This window comes from Chiloscyllium plagiosum, chromosome 14 (assembly GCF_004010195.1).
Source record: "Chiloscyllium plagiosum isolate BGI_BamShark_2017 chromosome 14, ASM401019v2, whole genome shotgun sequence".
NCBI classification, from domain to species: domain Eukaryota; kingdom Metazoa; phylum Chordata; class Chondrichthyes; order Orectolobiformes; family Hemiscylliidae; genus Chiloscyllium; species Chiloscyllium plagiosum.
In genome coordinates this window covers 20,372,908-20,395,406 of record NC_057723.1, presented here as the reverse complement: position 1 = coordinate 20,395,406, position 22,499 = coordinate 20,372,908, and the positions used below count along the sequence as shown (strand labels likewise).

At 38.5% G+C, this 22,499-nt stretch overlaps 1 protein-coding gene across 1 annotated transcript in view; it reads right to left on the bottom strand.

The window, feature by feature from the left end:
• Positions 1 to 22,499, bottom strand: part of LOC122556531 (protein KIBRA-like) — a 143,776-nt gene that overhangs the window by 15,292 nt on the left and 105,985 nt on the right. The window contains exons 15-19 of the mRNA XM_043703296.1: positions 17,145 to 17,337; positions 14,749 to 14,916; positions 10,731 to 10,831; positions 8,461 to 8,632; positions 7,439 to 7,603 (exon numbers count right to left, since the gene is read on the bottom strand). Coding sequence (XP_043559231.1) covers positions 7,439 to 7,603; positions 8,461 to 8,632; positions 10,731 to 10,831; positions 14,749 to 14,916; positions 17,145 to 17,337 — 799 coding nt within the window. The remainder of the gene's footprint in view (positions 1 to 7,438; positions 7,604 to 8,460; positions 8,633 to 10,730; positions 10,832 to 14,748; positions 14,917 to 17,144; positions 17,338 to 22,499) is intronic.

The following is a 22,499-nucleotide window of genomic DNA, read 5'->3' as shown; positions in this document are numbered from 1 at the left end:
ACGTCTGGAGAGGAAGAAACGGAGGGCTTGGAGGCCCTGGTCATGTCGGATGGAGGTGTAGAGGGATTGGATATCCATGGTGAAGATGAGGCGTTGGGGGCCGGGGAAACGGGAGTCTTGGAGGAGGTGGAGGGCGTGGGTGGTGTCTCGAATGTATGTGGGGAGTTCCTGGACTAGGGGGGATAGGACAGTGTCGAGGTAGGTAGAGATGAGTTCAGTGGGGTAGGTACATGCTGAGACAATGGGTCGGCCAGGGTGGTCAGGCTTGTGGATCTTGGGAAGGAGGTAGAACTGGGCAGTGCGGGGTTCCCGGATTATGAGGTTGGAAGCGGTGGGTGAATCCAAATCACAAATACATTTATTAACATACCTTTTCAAAGATTATTGCTATTGGAGTAAGCACAGAAACAAAAAACCAAAACGTTGGTTACATGTGAAAATGCATGGGCCAATTGCTTCCAAATCTCAGAGCAATCATTATTTTATGGCTCCCGACCATCCAATGAGTGCTCATTGGGAGGATGACTAGGCCTAACACTCGTTCAGTGCTTGCAAAAACCACAAAAATAAATTAGAAAACTTAATTCATGAAGACGCTCATCAGGGTTGATGCTACTAAGATTCACCTCTCAACAGGCATGTTGTCTGTACAAATGGTTAGAATTCAGAGTAGGTCAGGAACCTGTGCACTTGTTATTCTAGGAATGTACAACACCAAAACAGCAATTCTGACAAATTACAATTTTAATAACTGATGTTATTTCTATAAACCTAAACCAATTACAGTAAAATTAAAAAAAAAACAAAAATGTTGGAAATACTTAGCAGGTCTTGCGGCACCAGTAGAGAGAAAAAAATCTCAACATTTCAATGACACAAATTCAAAATATCATAGGTTTCTTTTATCTGCAAAATCTGAAAGGGTAGGAAGAAAAACAAATTGGAAGGGTCAATGTTAGAGTGTTGGGGCAGGAGATTAAAAAAATGTTTCATGTTGCGTGGCTGAAAGGAAAAGTAATGGATCAAGTAAAAAAGGAAAAGATGCACCTAAAAGATTGTGAATGAAAGATCCTGAATAGCTACCAATTAAAAGCAAATAAAAAAGGGAGAGAGAAAAAATAACTATGAAAGGACAATAAAAGAAAATGGATGCAGAGGTTATGATTTCAGCTTTTTAAATTCATTGTGAATCCAGAACACTCAAGTGTCCAGCCAAAGTTTGCCCACAGTCTTCCAATCTTCCTTCCAATGTATTTCCAACAGTGCTGGAGTTACAAATATTGCACTCTTTTTCAAAAACAGGTGCAAGGATAAACCCAGCAATCAGTTGCCAGCTCCATGTGGTGAGAAAGATTCTAGAAATGATAATCCAGGCACAATTAACAGTCACCTAGACAAATATGGATTAATTAATGTAGAAGCACAGATTTCTTAATGGCAAATAACGTTTAACTACTTTGAGGTTTTCGCTGTAGTGACAGAGAAAGTGAATGAGAATTACATAATTGATATAGTGAAAAAAAAAGGGCATTTGATAAATTGCCACATAAAATGCTTGTCAGCAAAGTTGAAACCCATGGAATAAAAAACAGGCAGCAGAGATACAAGCTAGGTTAAGTGACAAGAACCTTATAGAGATTTATAAAATCATGATGAGCATGGATAGGATAAATACAGAAAGTCTTTTCCCTGGAGTGGGGGAATCCAGAACTAGAGGGCATAGGTTCAGGGTGAGAGAGGAAAGAGGTAAAAGAGACCCAAGGAGCAACTTTTTCTCGCAGAGCGTGGTACGTGTATGGAATGAGCTGCCAGAGGAAGTGGTGGAGGTTAGTACAATTGCAACAGTTAAAAGGAATCTGGATGGGTATATGAACGGGAAGGGTTTGGAGGGAGATCAGCCGGGAGCTGGCAAGTGGGACTAGATTAGTTTGGGGTATGTGGACGGCTTGGACGAGTTTGACCGAAGGGTCTGTTTCTGTGCTGTACATCTCTATGTCTTTAAGAACAGAATGTAGTGACAAAAATATTGTTTTTTTTTGGATAGTATGATTGTATACATTTGCCCACAGTTGATATTATGACTGCTGCTTTCCTTGGTAGGTATTAATAACCCTAGACTTCGATGTGCAGGGCAAAATACCAAAATCTGAAGACAACACAAAACACGGAAGTATGATGGACTGTGGTGAGAATAGTGATCAACTTTGAGAGAACACAGACTAGTGGTCTGGACAAGTAGCAGATTAAATATAATGCAGAGAAATGTAAAGCAATAATTTTGGCGAGAAGAATGAAGAAAGGCAACAGAAGATAAAGAACACATTTCTAAAAGGGATGTAAAAATAGTGCACAAATTCCTGAAAGTAAATAGAGCAAATTCAAGGAAAAATTCAAGGATAAAATATTATTTCTAAAACAAGAACCAACGTGAAAACACTGGAGAACGTGTTGACAAAACTAACATGAATGGTTTCAGGAATTAAGACATTTCATTGCGTGAATGGCCTGGCAAGGCTGGGATCTCTCTTTTTAGAGAAAGCTGAAAGGAAAAATTCTATGCAATTGGCCTGATGCGTGTGAGATTAGGAAATGGCAATAACACAGTATTAGCTCACTGGAAAAGAAAGAGTGGTGAATGAGGTGATCAAAGTAGGACTGGAAAGTATATTCCATGTATCTCATGCAAACAATTCTTAATGGAAAGATCTAGAAAGAGGGAAAAGGCTAGCTTGAGAATACAAGAGATAGATAAAAAGGTTTGCCATGTGAAATGGAGAAGACTCTAGAGAAAAACAAGTGGATGCAGAAACAAAAGTTCAACATAAAATGTGCTCAGCAATGAAATTCATTTAAGTGCGAAATGGAGCTGATTTGCTAAGGATAGATGTTCATGGTCAGACAGAAGAAAATATTATGAATATACTGTGATGTAAACTGTGAGATTTTGAACATATTAATATCAATTATTATAAATTGGGTTTCGGTCTGAAATTAATAATTAGCATGCAAGTTATTCTGTAGCCATGATGATTTAACTCACATCAGTTTTTGATGCCTGACTTCAGAGCGAATAGTTTGTGAGCAGCACTAATGAACATGAAGAAAGAGTTGGATAGAGCTCTTAAGGATAATGGAATCAAGGGTTATGCGGATAAGGCAGGAACAAGATACTGATTGAGGATGATCAGCCATGATCATAATGAATGGTGGTGCTGGCTCGAAGGGCAGAATGGCCTACTCCTGCAGCTATTGTCTATTGTCATGTATTGATGTTAGATTTTTCTGTGACCCAGGAGGTCAAACAATGGAGCCTCAAGATTTGTTGGAGACTTCAGGAATTTGGTTGTTTTAAGCTTAAGGGAAACATCTATTGCTTAGAGAGGAAGACTGTTGTGTTTCAGTTTTTGCTTTTAGTGGGCAGTCCTGTGAAGTCCTTTGGATAGGATAGCAATATAGAACAGTGCTCCTGAAAAGGAAAGGATATATAGTGAACTAGATTACTTTAGGGTGAAGTGCTTATGTTAGTTTCAGATCAGAAATATTGGGCTAGAACAAAAAAAGCTAACTTAAAGCTGAATACAGTTAAGCAGTCTAAAAGTTGAAGTCACAAGTGACTTAAATCTATTAATGTGTGTTAGATACAGGGGCTACGACAGGGGTACTGTATGAGTTGTGTTCAGGTATTGTACCCGGGTGCATTTTGGGTATTATAGAAACGCTATTTGCCACTTTTCAATTTATACTGGAATGTTTTGGAAATATTGGGATTATGTTGTCACTCTGCATTTTAGAATTTTTGAATTGGTACTTTAAGCAGATTGTTTGGTTTATTCTATTTCATATTCATTTCTTTTGTCAATAAACTTCTGATTTATTGTTTCTCCTCCTTACAAATATAGCTTTCCCACCCCCCACTTACAATTGTCACATCCCAACCCCATGAATAGGTCTCAAATCACCTTTCTGCAGTAGCTACTCTTTCCCCTAGTTTCTCTGGATAGACCCGATTGGGTGTCTGTGGTCCATCCCTTTGAAAGCCCAAATTGGATAGCTTGGACAAGAGGTATCCAGTCCCCTGATGACTGTACATATCCCCGACTTGACTGGCGTCTATGCAGACACGCAGATGCCTGACCAAAAACACCCAACCGAATGCCTAATTGTGACCAAGTCCCTGGACTGGTATTGGAAACTACCCTTGACTTACTGTGCCGGGATCCCCTGACTAATGGGTGCCTCCGCGAACTTCAGTGAGGAGTACTCCCTTCAGATCTTGAGACATTGCTGTTTGCTTTCTGCAAGCAGTTTATCTACCAAATAAACTGTGCATGTTGTACAAATGTGAGATTAACTTAGTATGCTGCCAAACAGTAAAACATACAACCTCTTAACTGAGGGCTGTTGACAGTCGAGGCAAACTGCCTGTTTGTATGACTACATTAATAGGCATAACAAGGATGCTGTGAGCATTCACATAGGCACTAAGTGAGTGAGTATTATGACAGCAAAAGAGAAGTTTGACTTAAATGAGCTGGATGCCTGACCCTGTCTGCAAAGTATCCTTAAAGTTGCCTTTCAATGCTAGCTGTCAGAGTCCTGTGAAATGTGGATCTCAAATTCCTAAGCATTCTGCAAGTGGTTCAAGAGGTGCATTGAATATCTTGAAGACCTGGAAAATATCAGCTGCCAATATCTGAGACAAGAGGTTTGTGCAGCTGGTGTCCACGGATTGTGCTCTGAGAAGCAAATTGCGTTGTGAGAACATAAAAGCTCTTTACAGCCAGTGGCTTGCTGAGGTTGCCAGGTGCCCACTTTGACTTTTGTGTCAAGAATTCTCAGCATCCAATTTACTTGTGGCAGAACCTAGAATAGGAAGCTGCATATTAATAAGGTAGGACATGTGGCTAATAAGGTTATAATAAGCAGTTATCTGACCTAATAGGCAACTTACACTACCCGGCAAGAACCTCGCCTCAAAATCCAGAACTTAGGTTTAAAGATGCAACAAATTGCTCCCAATGTCGAGTTAGGCCTTGCCAGACTTCTTGTGCGATTCTGCCACATCATGGCCCACATAGTACAAGCCTCTGTAAGATTCCATCATGGAAAAAGGAATGTTGATTACGAAGTAGTAAATGAGATTTTTAAAAGGGTAAAGAATTTGTAATAAATTTGGGAGTTCATTGAAGAGGTAACAGAAAGAGTTAACGAGGGTAATGAGATTGATGTGGTATATATTAGCTATCAAGAGGCATTCAACAGTGTCAAACAACAGACTGTGGAAAAGTTACTAATCATGAAATAAAAAGGAGCAGAAGCTTTTATATTCATTTTGCTAAATAATAGAAAACAGAATGTAATGGTCAAAGGACATTTTTTAGACTAGAAGAAGAATTTGTACTGGAGTTCCCCAGGAGTCTGTATTGGGAGTCTTCCTTTTCATCAAATACTAATAATCTAGATCTTGGTGTGCAGGGGACAATTTGAAATTTAGCAGATGAGATGAAACTTGGAAGCATTGCACACTTGTGGGGAGAAAACTGTAGAATTCAAAATGGCATGTTGATGGAGTGGGCAGATAACGATCAATATAGATAAATGTGACTGGATAGATTTTGGTAGAAAGAACATGAACAGAAACTATAAAACAATTGGTGCAATTCTTCAGGAGGTGCAGGAGTAGACAGACCTTGATGTCTATGTCTATACATTAATAAAAGAGCAGGTCACAATGAAAAGGCAGTTCATAAAGCACATGGTATCCTGGATTTTATGACAGGGGCAAAAATTATAAGATCAAGTTTATGTGGAGCTTACACAAGATATCTTTAAACCTCAGTTGGAGCACTGTGTACAGAGCGAGGCACTAATAGGAAGCAAATGAACACATTAGGAAAGAGTGCACAGAAGATTTACAAAAATGTTTTTAGGAATGAGAAACTTCAGTTGTGAGATTAAAAAGACTGAGACCGTTCTCCTTGAAGATAAGGTAAAGAGGAGATCTAATAGAAGATGGCAAAATCATGACAGGTCTGGATAGAGTAAGCAAGCAGAATTTTTTTTCTCTTGAAGGATTCAGAAGGAGTATAGATTTAAAGTAATCAACAGAAGTACAAATGTTTTGAAAAATCTTTCTCACACAAGCAGCGTCTGGGTCAGAAATACACGTCCTGAGAAATGTGGTGGATGCTGTAAAATCAGAAATTGCTGGAAAAACTCAGCAAGTCTGGCTGAGAGAAAGCAGACTTAACATTTCAGGGAGGGGTTTAATGGATAGGTGGAGATGGAGCCCAGAGAGAGAACAACAGTTGGGTTAACAAAGGAATGGATAAAAATCAGCCTGGGTGAAAGCACAATAGGAAAGATCAAGGAAGCATTACGCAATTATTTGAATAGAAAACATGTTCAAGGTTAGGAGAAAAGGTAGGAGAACATCATTAAGTCACAATGCCGATTTGGAGAGCTGGCGCAGACACATTGAGCCAAATTGCCACCTTTAGTGTCGTAATAATTCTGTTATTCATATCATGGATATACAGGTACACACATTTCAAAGCTTTCACATCAACTTCACGTACTTGAAGGAGCTCAAATATTATTGCTATATATGACACAACCAAACAAAATAAATGCCCTGATAAAGCAAGTACATTATTATAGGCAAGAGAAAACACTAAGAAGAGAAACTCCAAGGAAACTTGTTGAGGACTCGGTCGTTTGCTTTGTCCGATCCTGTTTGCAACAGAATGTTTTGGGTGAGGATTGATATTAGCAGCCATCTACGTACCCAATGGCATCCTACTGAACACCCCAAGAAGTAAATAAAGTCATCTTTGCTTTAAAAAGACTAATAAGGAAGGAATTCACACGTCACAAATATCAAATGCAATGTATGGCAAGACTACTTCTGTTGGAAGGCTTTCTTGCTGCCAAATTCTAATATTGTTTTTTTTTTGCCAACTGTTGACATAAGAAAGCAGGATTCAGAACATAACAGTACAAAAAACAACCTTAATCCCCCTTATTACATTTGCAAGTACAAGCACAGTTATACATTAGCTGAATAATGAACCTAGCAATGTTCGAGAAAGGAGCATAACACAAGAAGGATCAAGAGAAGGCTACCATAAATGAAAAGTACACTGCATGCAGGGTGAAGAAATGACTGTCAATGATGGATCCTGTGTTTTCTTCAAAGCAGAAGCTCACATTACTGGCACTTTTCAGAACAAAAGAAGCTGAATGTGCTGACCATGTTCATCATAAATACTTGCAGGAACAGGGTCTAACAGGATAAATGGTGTGTGAGAGAAGATGGAAGGTGAGAACAAAAAAAAAACAAGGGAAGGAATCCATTCAGTGGAAGAACCTGTAAGTTGTAGATTGAACAGAAATGCTTACAATGTTAAGAACAAAATCCAGTCAAATGCTTTCTTACCCTGCATACATAGGGATTCTGTGCACCCGGAGAGAAGGTTTTTGAACGAATAATTGCACTGCCTCTCACAAATGGGCTTTGTTGAGTAGTATGAGTTCTTCTATCCTTTGGACGCACAACAAAAGTAGTTGTCACAGTCTCCTCTGTGTTAGTTTCTTTATCAACCTGCGGAAATAATAAGTTCATAATCCAATTAATTTCTGTAAAGTGATAATATGCAATGTTATTGGCAATTTTTAAAATTATTTTCATGCCCACATATTATAGGGAAAGTAAGTCACATTTAAAGCAACGCGTTTCAACTTAGTGCCAATATGCTGCTTCAAATACATTTTGACCAAGACATTAATTAGGCTCACATTAGCGACTTGAGAGAATACACTCACTCGTCTCATGCCTCTAAATTCATCACATGGGCTTGCTCATATGCTTAGTGATAGCTCTTTAATGGCTGAAAAAACAATTCTTGTGCCGTACTGGATAAAACATCGCTTGATTCAACATCCGGGTTTAAAAGGTCATTTACACCGACTGCACTTCATAATTCAAGCAGAAATACTGAAGATATTTTACATACTCAAAACTATAACTTACACCAATATAACAATATAATAATTAAAACACATAGTAATGTTCAACTACTAGAACACAAGTGATTTGTATTTTTTTTTGCTTGTGCACTGGAACACTGTAGTAAATACTAATGTGCAACATAGAAGGGATTCAAAAATCAACAGTAGCATTACAGCAACAAAGAACTCAAATTTTTCTTACATTTTCTCATTACTTCTCCCAGCGCAAATTCATTCCATTAGCCCCAAAAATTCACTAATTTTATTAACCTAAATTCTGTGACCCATGATTCTGTGAAATAATTCACATATTTTAATAGGTATGACCAATATTTGATATGCTTTTACCATCACAATATTTGTGCTCGCAGCACTCTCTAAATGGCAGCAATTATATTTTTAATGATTCATGGAGGGTTAGCCAAATAGATAATTGCTACGAATATTCACCTTCATTGCAACAAGTGTTCCTAGCACTGACTGATCATCAGTTGGCTCATTGGTATTCTCAACATAGTCTTCATTTTCCCAAAGTATTTCTTCATTGTCTTCTTGTTCTTGCTCTCCCTCCTTGCTTACTTCTTTCTCTTTGTTGTCATCTTCCTTCACTGGTGCACTTGGTCTGTAAGCAAGGAACCTCGTTTAAAAAAAATCAGCATAGCTTTGTTCTGTTTAGAATCAATTCTTGTATCCTTGGTTCTTCCTTCCAATCACATAGAAAAATAATCTACTTCCTGGTTGGGATATGCATCCACATCCCTTCTTGGATGTGCTCTGGCTGTGCTTGGCAGTGCCATTAGTTACGTCAAATAAAATTCAAAATGGATGTGGCAAATGCAAGGGACAAATATAAATAAATTATAAGCAGTAGGTGGGGTCGCTAGGTCGATTCTAGTTGTTAGTATAGGTAAACAGGGAGTTGGGATGATATTGTTAAGTTGGAGAGTGTGTACTTAAGGGTTTAAGGGAGGGGATGGAATGGGGCAAGAGGGACTGTGGAGGGATGGTGGGGATAGAGAGATGTAGTACAGGATCAGGTCAACAGTTAATTGGGTTAGGCGATTAGTCACATTAAGTACAATACGGTCAATTCTGGGTTATTACTCAGGCAAGTTTATTAGATGAAAACTTGTCTATCACCTGGGTAACTCCAAACCTGAAACGTTAGTTCTGATTTCTCTTCACAGATGCTGCCAGACCTGCTGAGCTTTTCCAGTAATTTCTGTTTTTGTTTCCAATTTACAGCATCTGCAGTTCTTTTGGTGTTTTTTAGTCATGTTAGGTGGGTTGATTGGGAGGGATAGCTAGATTGAGTATTCAGGTCCACTTGGTGGACAGGGGTGATCAGGTCACATTGTAGTCAGGTGGTCAGAAGGGGAACAGTAGTCAGGTCTGTTCAAGAGGGCAACCAGGTGGTTGGTTGGTGTAGTCGGGAGGTGGGGGGGGGAAGAGAGAGAATGGGTTCTGGAAAGGTCACAGTGGGGCAGAAGAAGCAATTTTCATCTAATAAACTTTCCAGATTAACTGCCTAGAATTGACCGTCAACACATTTTCAGGACATGGTACAGCATTTCTCTGCACCACAGTACTAATATGCTAACCACTATCCACTCTTTTTTGATCTAAATGGATTTCAGCTTTGGTCCTTGGTCTGCATCCAGTATTGGAAATTGGGGCCCATTTAAAACTGTATGCTTTTAAATATTTCAATGTGTCATGAGACCTCATTTAATGGTGTTACAGTAGTAACTTATCATCTAAAAGCATAAACATAAGTTTTATTAAGTACCACAATTCCCAATTGTAAGTGTTTTCAAAAATAATGATTTGCTCTAAGGAGGAATTAAAATGAACCTTCAATGAAGGTGAGCAAGAGGACAACAGTCAACTTAGCATCATGAATATTGGCCAAGAGAGCTTGGCCAGGTGACTGACACAGATGGCCAGTCCCCAAAATAAGATGTCAACAAGAATAGGTGAGAGTGACGGTTACAAAAGGGTCAAGGGGGACAAGCTACCACCTTCTTGGATGAAGATCAAGAGTTCCCTTACATCAGCCAGAGGCAACATCAGAGACAATTGCTATCAAAGGCTACCAGAAAAGACTGCAAAATATTTGGGACATGGAAGTGTGCTGCCTCTTTACCTTCACTTTACAGAACTGCTTGTATCAGTAAAGTATTCTTATCTGTTATGGGTTGTACATTTATTTTATTTACCTAATTAATTAAATGTATCATACCTAAACTGTAGCTTCTCAATAAACTAGCAGAAAATTGCTCCAACAAATTGTCAACTGCCTATATTAGGTAACTCTGGTCATGATTCTCCCAAAATCAAGTTAGTTAGTTGAATTCAAACAATAGGTATTCGAATGTTTAGTGCCCCAGGGTGGGAGTGAGAAACAGTGTCAAGAAAAAGGGAGAGAAACAAAACTGAATCAGGATCCCATTCTTGATCAGTTTCAAACAGATCCTACTATAACTGCATATGCAAATACCAAGATATCGTCATGTTTACTGAGATTTATTGAATAATAATTATTTGCTTGAGGCACTGGCAGGTGGCTGGTGCCTATGGAACCAAAAGCCTTTAGAAATGGGAAGAGGAGCACAGGGGAAACTGCCACGAAAACAAATGCTTAAAAATACAACATTTAACGTAAATGAGTCAACAAACATGTACATTGCTTGCAGAATGTTTTAATTCAGGTATTATACCTTTCCTCTTCTGGACTCAACAAATTTCTGTTCTTTCCTAGTCGCCACTCCACTGCCTCCAGCTCTGCAACTGTTTGTTCGAGGAGTGCAGACACAGAATCCTACAAAAAACACAATTATAAGTTGAAAATAATATCAGAACATTTTCTTTCAATGGTGCAACTGTAATTTAAGTTACAGAAACTTAGAAAGGAGAATTTGACTTTCAGAAATTTCATGTGATATTCAGAAATAGTTGGACTCACTGAATACTTTATATGCACTGGGCCCTGACAACATCGTCAATAGTACTGAAGACCTGTGGTCCTGAACTTGCCAATTCCCGAACCAAGTTCTTCCAGCAGTTACAACACTGACATTTAGCCAACAATGTGGAAAACTGCTCAAGTGTGTCCTCAACACAAAAGGTAGGTCAAATCCAATCCAGTCAATTACTGCTTCATAAGTCTACTCACAGTCATCAGTAAAGTGATGGAAGGTGTCATCAATAGTGTTGTCAGGCAACACCTGCTCAGCAATAACCTATTTACTGATGCCAATTGAGTTCTGCCAGGGCCACTCAGCCTCTCACTTCATTACAGCCTTGATATAAACATGTACAAAACAGTGGAATTCCAGAGGTAAGGTGAGAGTGACAGCCCTTAATATCGTTACTACATTTGACTGGGAATGGCATCAAGGAGCCCCAACAAAACTGAAGTCAAATGAGAATCAGGGGGAAAAGTTCAGCACTTGTTGGGAGTCATACCTGGCACAAAGATAGATAGATAGATGTTTGTTGATATTGGAAGTTCGTCTTCACAGCTCCAGGACATTTCTGTAGGAGTTTGTCAAAGTAGTTTCTGAGATCAATCACCTTTCCCCTTCCATAAGATCAGAAATGGGGATGTTTGCTGATGATTGTACAATATTCATCACCATTTGCAACTCCTCAGATACTGAAGCAGTCCACGTCCAAATGCAGCGAGACCTGGACAGTATTCAGGCTCGGGCTGAAAAATGACAAGTAACATGCCCACCACACAAATGCCAGGCAACGATCAACTCAACTAAACTAACCATCACTCTTTGCCATTCAATAACAAAACAAATGCCATTCAATCCCTCAATAACAAAATCCCGGGGGATATCATTGGCCAGAAATTGAATTGGACTAATCATATAAAAACAGTAGTTATAACAGATCAGAGGCTATGACTCCTGCAATGAATAACTCACTGCCTGACTCCCATAGCCTGTTCATCTTCCACAAGACACAGTTCAGCAGTGTGATGGAACATTCCCACTTTGCTCAATAATTGCAGCTCCAACAACATTCAAAAAGCTTGACATCATCCAAGACAAAGCAGGCCACTTGATTGGCATCACATCCACAAACATCTAATTCCTCTACTACTGATGCTCAATGGTAGCATTGTGCACAAATGATAAGATGCACTTCAGAAACTGATCAAAGCACCTGAGTCAGCACTTTTGAAGCGCAAACCATTCTGTCTAGAGGTTCAAGGGCAGCTCGTTCCCATCCAAGCCATTCACCATCCTGACTTTGAATCGCTGTTCTTTCAGTGTTATTGGGTCAAAATCCTGGAATTCCATCCCAAATGGAATTGTGTGCCTACGGACTGCAGCAATTCAAGACGGCAGCTCACTTTCACCTTCTCAAGTCAACTTGTGACAGGCAGAAAATGCTGGCCCAATCTCAAAGCAAAATCACTGAGTAATCATCATTATCAGCTGCTCTTTTATTCAGATTGTGACATTTACTCAATGTTGTGTGCTTCTGCCATGTCATTGAACAGACTGAACCCACACCCATAAACCTTACAACATATGAGGTAAAATGTTCCACAAAGTCATGTGATTCAGAGTGCAAGATTTGCTTCTTTTCTTTCCTCAGCTGATGTTCTGTTCATTATTAAAACACAAGTGTACATCACATTGACAGACAGTTGTCACAAATTTTGAGGTGTCATGAATGTAATTTCTGTCATGCTTCAGGGAGAGATTCAGAGCATCTTCAAAGCATTTTCTTTGTCCAGGCATAGCATACTGGCCATTTGAAAGTTAGAAAACAGTCTGAAGCTTTTCAGTCATTCAGGCACAGCATCCAACCCATCAAATATGATTCTGAGGACATTTTTCTGAATATTACCAGCAACGAGAGTTGGACAATAAAGACCACTGCAAGCCAACAACAGTTCCCTCCAAGCCACTCATTACTCTAACGTGGAACTATGTTGGCATTCCTTCAGTGTCACTGGGTCAAAATCCTGGAACTCTCTCTGTAGGTTGCACCTACACCAAATGATTGCATCAGTTCAGGAAAGCACACATCATCAGTTTCTGAAAAGCAATTCGGGATGGGCAATGAAAGCTGACCAAACCAGCAATATCGACATTCCATAAACGATTAAACAAAAACTTCTGTTCTGCAGTGAGACCTGGATTGTGCATCATGCAAGTACTAGAGAAATTCCATGAACATCTTCACCACATACTTGGGATTAAATGGGAGGATCAATGAATGAACAACAGGGATCCTTAATGGAATTTCTCTGACTTTTGAACGTACAGTCCAGGTCTCATTGTAAAATCACAGTTTTTAAAACCATTTATGAAATGTGGACATTGCTGGTTGGGCCAGCATTTACTGCCCATCCTTATTGCCCTTAAAAAGGTGGGGGTGAGCTGACTTCTTGAAATGCTGCAGTCCATTTATAGATAGACCCGTAATGCCGTTAGAGAATGGATTCCAGGAGTCTGACCTAGTAACCTTGAATGAATGGCGATATAATTGTAAGTTAGGATGGTGAACTTAGAGGGAACTTTTGATGACTTCCAGTGTCTTTATTCTTTTTGAAACCTTTTTCAAGTCAGTAATAACAGGTGGACACAAAAGTATAAGAAAATCTAAATGCCAGCAAAGAATTAAAACGAAAATATACTAAAGTGTCCAATTTACTTGCCTTCCAAGTGTGAAAGGCCTACCTACCTGCTGTTTATTCAAGGCATTGCTTCCTCCCAGATTTCCTGATGGAGACTCTGTCCAAAGTATGCCCATGATTGGAATATGGCAAAGCATCCTACCCTATCCTCCATTCCATAGCACAATAAAGTTCCAGCCTGCTTCAAATGGTAGATTTGTTTTCCCATGAAACCGATGTTCACTAGATTTCCCAGCCTCTACCATTCTTCTAGCTCTATAAATGGTGATTGATGTGAATAATAGCCCCAATTTGTATCAAAGGTCAGGAATCCTTTATCAGAAAACCTTGTTTTTTACGGTCTTTAGGTAAACAACATGCACTTTGTGTATTGAGACATCAATGTGTTGAGCTCATAACTATAGCATGATCAGTAAAGGCCACTTCCGTTATAACTGCATGTATATTTAAGGTTGAGACAGACAGATTGTTTATCAGTAAGGGAATCAAAGGTTACAGGCAAAACACAGGAAAGTGGATAGGAGAAATGTTGGATCAGGCTCAAGGGGGCATACAGACTATTTTTCATTGTCTTATTTAGTCATTTATAATAGAAGTGACACAGGAATTCACAATTCAGTTACATAATTGATATGCTCGCCACTCTGATCGATTTAGATTCTTTGGAAATAGACTTCAGTTTACTTCCATTCAGGCCAAGCAAAGTTTTTTTTCAAAGAGCCCGAACTCAGCATGCCTACAAGTCTGTTCAGTTCCACATCTGAAATGGTCTTCACATTCTAGGTTTTCGAACATGCAGATAAGGGACAGCTGACCGTATTGCTTGTTCAATTAACTTGTTTAAAAGTTGGCTCAAATCCAATCAAAATGTCTCTATTTATACTGTCTCTTTACCTTACTGTTTTGCCTCTCTCATTCTTATTATCTGCCAGAGTCTAGTAAAACTTCCTTCTGGAAAATGCCTGAAATGTTGGAAAATTGAAATGAGTTTTAAAATTTGATGCTGATTTGAAATTTCACAGTATTAGCATACAGCCATGGTTATTCTCCAAATATTTAAGCTAATTGCCTACTTTTTTCTCTGCTGTGGGGTGTTTAGTTTCTGATTGAAGAACACCTTCGTTTTGTGCACTATGCTTCATGCTTTGCTCCTGTAGATAGTGAAGATTAAGGAGGTTGTACCAGTGTGTTGACCACTCTGCACATCTGTTCAGATTTGCCAGGCTGATCTGAGCACCACCCTGTTTAAAATTTAAATAATTGTCATTCATGCATCATAAGTGCAACACAAAATATATTTAAATACTACTGGACATAAGACACCAAAACTTGTTTATCAGAGTAAATGTTACTATCTTCATTTGAACAATGCACCAAGGTTATGAATAGAATCTTAAACCATTCAATGTTTAATATCTATTGCTTCATTGAAATTTCTGCCATACCTAATGAAGTTACCTGTTAGAATGCTTGATTCTAAAAAATTGGTACTTTTCAGATTAGAGTACTGGATATAGATATATACAGACCCTTCGGTCCAATCAGTCCATGCAGACCATAATCCCAAATTAAACTAACCTCACCTTATCTGCGCATGAACTATATCTCTCCAAAATGTTTTTTCATGTACTTATCCAAATGTCTTTTAAACATTATAACTGTACCTACATCCATCACTTCCTCTACAAATTCATTCTACACTGTTTAAAAAAAAATTGCCCTTCATGTCTTTTTTAAAATCGCTTTCTTCTCACCTTAAAAACATGCCCTTGGTCTTGAAATCCCCTACATTAGGGAAAAGACACCTGCCATTCACCTTATCTATATCCTTCATGGTTTTATAAACCTTTGAAAGGTAATCTATGCTCCAGTGGAAAATGGTCCCAGCCTGCCCAGCCTCTCCTTATAACTCAAACCCTCCAGTCTACAATAGCAAAATGTCACATCAAAAAAAAAGCCCGTCTTACTTTTAATTATTGTCATGTGATATCTGTTCACTCCTATTCCCAGAATAATGGCTGAAAGAATAACCAGCAGACTGTAGATTTTGTCATAATTACACACAGTCAGCTTACCTTCCCTGAATGAACAACTTATATCAGGGTCAGAGGTTTAACTAAAATATTATGTACCATACCATTTGTCTGAAAAGGATGATGTAATGAAAAAGGCTCAAAATCATACTACAGAAATTCAGTTAAGAAATTTTGTAACAGCCCCTTGACAAAGTTTTGAGTTGTTTTAATAATTATAGAGAGTGACATAGACTGACAGCATCTTACCAGCATCCCATATCTTAGAGGGACTGAGAAGTTAGTTTTTAGTTCTAATTTAAGGTCTGAGATATATAAATTCTTTATCACTGTGGGAATCAAAGGTTACGGGCAAATCACAGGAAAGTGGACAGGAGAAATGCTTCTAATTTAAATGATAAGCAACATAGAAGGACAGCCTGTTGACTATTTTCAGCGAATTACCACCTCTTGTGTGAACATTGGTACTTGCCACTTGGTTACATACTGAGGTTCCCAACCCTGCCGATTGTTACTTTCCAGTGCTGTTTTTTACTGCTGTCTCAGGACTGTTGAAATGGCTCGAAAATTTATCACTACTGTAACTATGAGAGGCTTTTTCTCTTGTAAGAGAGCACCTCTGATCACAATCATGTGAAAAGTGCAACTTTGCTTACTACCATTTGAACTAACTGTGACTAAAAGAACAGAAGATGCATCCAAAAATCTTTAAGAGGTTGGAGATTAAGATTACTCTCCAGGCTGGCGTGTCATCTGTCCTTAAAGCTGGATGGAATTTGCAAGTTGTAAAAGATGCAAAAGAATTAAAGAATTAAGATAATTAATCTTGCTTTCATATTCTTCCTTGTTCCCTTTACACTGTCGAAGCACACCAAAATGTTACAACTCCACACAAATGGGCATTGTATAGGAATTATAATATCAGCTGTTTTAAATCTTTGATAAATTAATTATATCATGTCTTCCAGTTAAATCCAAATAGTAATTATTAACACACAAGGATTATTCAAAACTACTGACTGAAACCAGACGTTTCTCAGAAAGTAGCTAAGAAAGGAAAAAATTACTTTTCGTCCTCCCTACAAAAGACCAGTATTAATGGGTGAACTCATTCATTTGACCAATTCCTCTTTGTTCATTGTTTTAATTCTCGTAATGGTGAGAGCAAATCACTCATGAAACACATGGCTTACAGTTCAGTGAACATTTATAAAATAAAGCAGTACCAAAGTTGAGAATTATAAAAGAAAATGCCTAATTGATATGCCGTATGAAGTTGGGTAAAAGCTGTTAGCCCCTCAACTATACTTCAGAATTGCAAATAAATGAGTGCTGATCTGTAACAAGAACCCAGAATTGGTTAAACTGCATTTTTTTGAGGTTGCAATTAAGTGTTGAAGATGCAATGGGTTATAATATTCAAGACAAACACCAACCAAACACTCTTCTCGATGAGATTTATCCACTGAGCAAACATCAACTCGCAGAGTCTTCTGATGCAAAGCAGAAAAAGAAATGGTGATCCAAAAGACTTCATTGTATGTCAGGCTTTCAGCAGCAACTGATGATTTGGTGCGGAACAGACAACTTGTATTTTCAGAGCATGGGAGTACAGCCACCCGGATATAACTACACAAAATTAAAAAAAATGGTTAAGTACACAAGAAAATTAAGTGTGGTTTAAAGAGGCATTTTTTGAGCGTCGTCGCTCTGAATTGCTTGACATCAACTTCATAGAATGCCAATGGACAATTACACCAAGCAGAAAGCATAAAAGCCCATGATTCACTGGAAGCAGAGTTCATAATTCTGGGGTTATAGGTCTGGACTTCTAATTAGTTCAAAACTATTCCGAGTGGGCAAAAGGGCACACTTCTGCAATGTTTGTGAGGAATGAGAGATGACGGGAATATCAGTGCAAATGGTGTCAGATTCTACTATTCTTGTGGGCTTACGGTGGAATTCATGATTAAGATGAGGTTTGAAATATTCCTGTACTCAAGTTCATTTAACCATGCCTTCTAACTACAAGACCCCCAGTTGGTCCTTATTTACCATGAACAACTTAATGAAAAATCATCTTATATTGTAACATTTCCAATCCATTGAATTTTTTTGGATCACACTTAATGGTAAAGTACGCTATTCCTTTTGCCCCCCGAAATAGCATGCAGCCCATAAAGAAAAATGAATTATGTCAAAAATACCTGTTAATTCTTAATTGCTGCAGAAGTGCTGCTAGAGGTCTTCATTCTCTTACATAAACAACTCAAGTCAAATGAATCACCTGATACTATATAGAAACGGCAACAGCAAAGATATTAATTGGAAGGGCATCTCGGGATTGTATTAACATACTAAGACTGCAAATAAGATGGTGCAATCGGACGTTACCAGGCTGAAGATGGAGTCAGTATTTAGGGAAGATAGTTTTGGACTGGAACTGAAGACAATGGTTTTGGGCTTCCTGACATTTCATTAGAAGAAACCTTCTGCTTGTACACAACTGGATGTTGGATAAACAATGTGATAACAGATAAAATATAGGGTATATTTGAGATATACACAACCAACATGTATTATTTACAGGAGAAACTGCAATGGAGCAATGAATTATCATTGAGGAAATAATACACATACAAGCTGGATACATTCCAAAAGCAATATTTAAGGGAAGCAAAGGCAGGGCTCTTTGAAATAGTGGAGAAAGACAAAATGAAGAAACAAAAAAAAAGGGTGTAAGAATCTTGTTAGAAGGATGCTTCAATGGAAACTAAACCAAACACAATATGATGAATGAAATTAAGATGACAGGCAAAGGAAAAGTATGAGAATAAAACAGCAATTCATACAAAATGAAACCCAAAATTCCTCCACTAAAATATAAATAGTAAGCAAGTAATATTAGGTAAAGTGGATGCTAACAGGGACAGAGACTAATATACGCTTTGAGGAGTAGGTCAAGAGTAAAACTCTACGTGAGACCTTTGAATCAGTGTGTGTAGATTAGATTACTTACAGTGTGGAAACAGGCCCTTCGGCCCAAAAAGTCCACATCGACCCACCGAAGCGCGCAACCCACCCAGACCCATTCCCCTACGTTTACCCGTTCATCTAACACTACAGGCAATTTAGCATGGCCAATTCACCTAACCTGCACATTTTTGGATTGTGGGAGGAAACCAGAGCACCCGGAGGAAACCCACACAAGACACAGGGAGAATGTGCAAACTCCACACAGGGAGTCGCCTGAGGTGGAAATTGAACCCGGGTCTCTGGCGCTGTGAGGCAACAGTGCTAACCACTGTGCCACTGTGTGGTCTCCTTAGCCTATTAACCAAGTTCGAGTACAAATTATATCTTTTCAGGCCCAATGTCAGTATGGTGTTTGATCTATATAACTGTGTGTATGTACCCAGTTTGCATTTATTTTAGCGTTTTGCATTTTGTACAATGACTGGAGCCTTCAGTTAAAAGGATTTTTTTTTTTACGCTCACCACTGAGATCTATCAAATTAAATGCTTCAAGTTCCCTTGTGAACAAATGCCCCTGGCATAGTTTAAAATACTACTTTCTATGTTTGCCACTTAAAACTTTATGCTTTTGTTTTTGCAAATGGAATTTGATACAAGCTACTGATTGTGTCCTGACCTCATTCTGTAATGAGTTTCTTCCTATGGATTGGGTCTATGATAGTTGAGGGTAGGTGTATGCAGGCCAGTGAGGGGGGGGGGGAGAAAGGAGGCTAACATGAATTTTACATTTTTTTTTAAAATTGTGACTACATTGCCAGATGTTGCAGACCTAAACACAGTAATCAGGGGCAGTGTACTTTTGAGAAGCTGGCCCAATGCTTATAAAACCTGGGGTATAAATGAAGACATGAAAGACAGAAGCCAAAGAGAGATAATGACAATGTGAAATGTGTTTTATTGGGAATTTATGGAGCATGTTATGAATCCACTTTTTTAAAAGCAAGTACCTGAAAAGGCAATGCAACATCAGGAATCTATAGTAAGACAAAGCAAACCCAAAACTCAATTGAATGAAAAACTGAAAATGCACAGCAGATTCAACTGCACCTAAATAGTGAGTTTCAACACACTTTTTCCACCTGTGTTGTGATATTTGATTATGTGAAAAATATTTGGGTCCAATCTATATATAGATTTGAAAAATTAAATGAGTGAAAGTAACCCAGAAGAGACTTTCACAGAATGTGCTTTTAGGACAGTTTCTTTGAACGTATTTCTGTGGTGAATCATACTAGATGTGGTTTGGTGTAATGAAAGAGAATTAAGTAACAACTTCATAGTGAAAGTGTCTCTCAATAATAATGACCACAATATGGCTGGATTTTATTCAGCTTGAGAGAGAGGACTTTGTCAAAGACTGTTTTAAATTTGAATAATGAAAATTTACCTAGCTCTGCTTGATTCTTCTATAGTGTGCTGACAAATTAGGTTAAGGGAGAGGTCAATAGTAGACATGTCAAGGGATATTTCCGAACACATCAGAACAGAGATGTTCCAACTGAAAGGAAAAACATTTAGAGGATGCACCGTCTATGTTTAACTACAAGGGTTAAAGATGCTATCAGGCATATAATTGTGTAAAGACAAGTGGCAGGTCAGGAGATTGGACAGTATGCAGTATAGCAATGATTGACTGACTAAATGATTTAATGCAGAGAAAATAAAACACCAGCTAGAAGTATTTTCTATAGGTACATTAAACCTGTTTAAAGTTTTTGTCCTGTAGAAAGTGAGTATGGGGAAACTTACAGGAATGTAAGGAGATGACAGATGAATTGAATGGTTATTTTGGATCAGTCCTGTAGAAGGAACAAGTAGCTTTTCAAAAATAGCTCTGAATCAGTAAGTGTAGAGAGCAATTCAAGAAAAATACAATGGTCAGGGCTGTAATACTAAACAAGTTATTGGAGCTGCAGGCTGACAAGTTCCAGGTTCTGATGAGCTTCATCTTCTTCTAAAAGAAGTGGTTGATGTGGTAGTTGATACGTTGGCTTTAATTTTCCAAATCTCCTTCACCTTTTGAGAAGGGTTCCATTATGATAGAAAGCCCTGAATAAAATCCTTTTCTTCCTCTGTTTCAAAAAAAACTGTCAATACTGTTAAAGGGAAGATATTGGAAGCCATTATTATGTTGAGGTTGAAAGGGCATTGGTGAGAACTCTTCTGCAATATTGTGACCAGGACTGGTTTCCCAATATTAGGAAGAATATTAAGCTAAAGATAATTCAGAAGAGACTTGCCAAAACGTTGCTTAGTATGGAAGGTTTGAAGAGATTTTTCACTAGAGCTTAGTTTGAGGGGTGACCTTATAGAAGTCTACAAAATCATGGGTATAGATAGGTGTCTTTTCCCCAGGGTAGGGGATGTCAATGGGCACATTGTTTAAAGTGAGAGGAGAGATTTTAAAAAAGACAAGTTGTTTACACAGGGTGGTTCAAGTATGGAATGAACTTCCTGAGGAAGTGGAGGATGTGGGCACTGTTGCAACAGTTAATAGACATTTGGATAAGCACATGATTTAAGAAACATTTGGACGGATATGGGCTGGGAGTATGAGGTGGGACTAGTTTGGGATTATGTTCAGCATGTACTGGTTGGACCAATGGGTCTGTGTTTTTGTGTATGACTTTGTTATAGTATAGCATTTCTTGCCTTTTTTTAAAAAAAAAATTCAGGCCCAGTAACACTTTTTTATTTTTGCAAAGAGACTATTTAACCAATTTATTGGATGACTTTGAGGAAGTAACGTAATGTAGATAAAGGGGAACCTGTGTATATTTTGTACTTGGATATCCAGAAGGCATTTGATAAGGTGCCACAGACTGTGGAAAATAAAGGCTCATGGTGCAAGGATAACATTTGGCAGGAATAGAAGATTGGCTCCAAAATGGGCATAAATATATCGTTTTCTTTTTTGGCAGTGTGTAACAAATGGTGTGCCTGAGGGCTCAGTGCTGGGATCATAACTGTTTTCAGTTATGAGTTATTTATTGTCACAATATCTAGAAAATACAATGGAAAATGTTTTGTTGCCACAATCTGGCACCATTTTGAGTTACAAAAACAATTAAAAGAAACTAGAGTTCATCTTCTATGCAACGGGTCTTCAAATAAAGCCCCAGAGCTTCTGCAAGGTGTCCCAGGCCTCGGAGTGCCTGTGTTTCAAGCCCACTACAGAGGGGAGCTGACAACCCACCAAGAATTGCTGTAAATGATAACCTGCCAAGTCCACGCTTCAGGCCTATTGTTGCCTCCACACTGCCACCTCCACACCAAAATTTGTCTTGGATGAAAGTACCAAAAGTATGGTGGTTCAAGTTGTCTTCTTGACAAGATAGGTTGACAAATAAGTGGTGCAGAGGACTTGGGGTGTACAAAGGAAGCTGGATCTTTCTAAGTGAGTGGGAATAGCTGTGTTTGTGTCTGACTTATTGTTGTCCCACACTCTGGCAGACAGTGAAAAGTGACTTGCATGCGCTACAGGCAGATTGTACCATACAAGTGCATCAGGATAGCAGAACAGAGTGCAGAATACAATGCTACTCCCGCAACCAAGGTGCCCAGCGAGATCAACATTAACACTTGAGGCGTTAGTTCAAAGGATGTGGCAATGGAATATTATATGATAAAGAATTAATTATTTTGGGTGGGAGATTTTTTTAAAAGCCTTATCTATCAGGTGAGATTGAAGTTTCAAATGCAAAGGAATTTGGATGTGGTCATGTATGAAATTTTAAAAAGTACAAATCACTCAA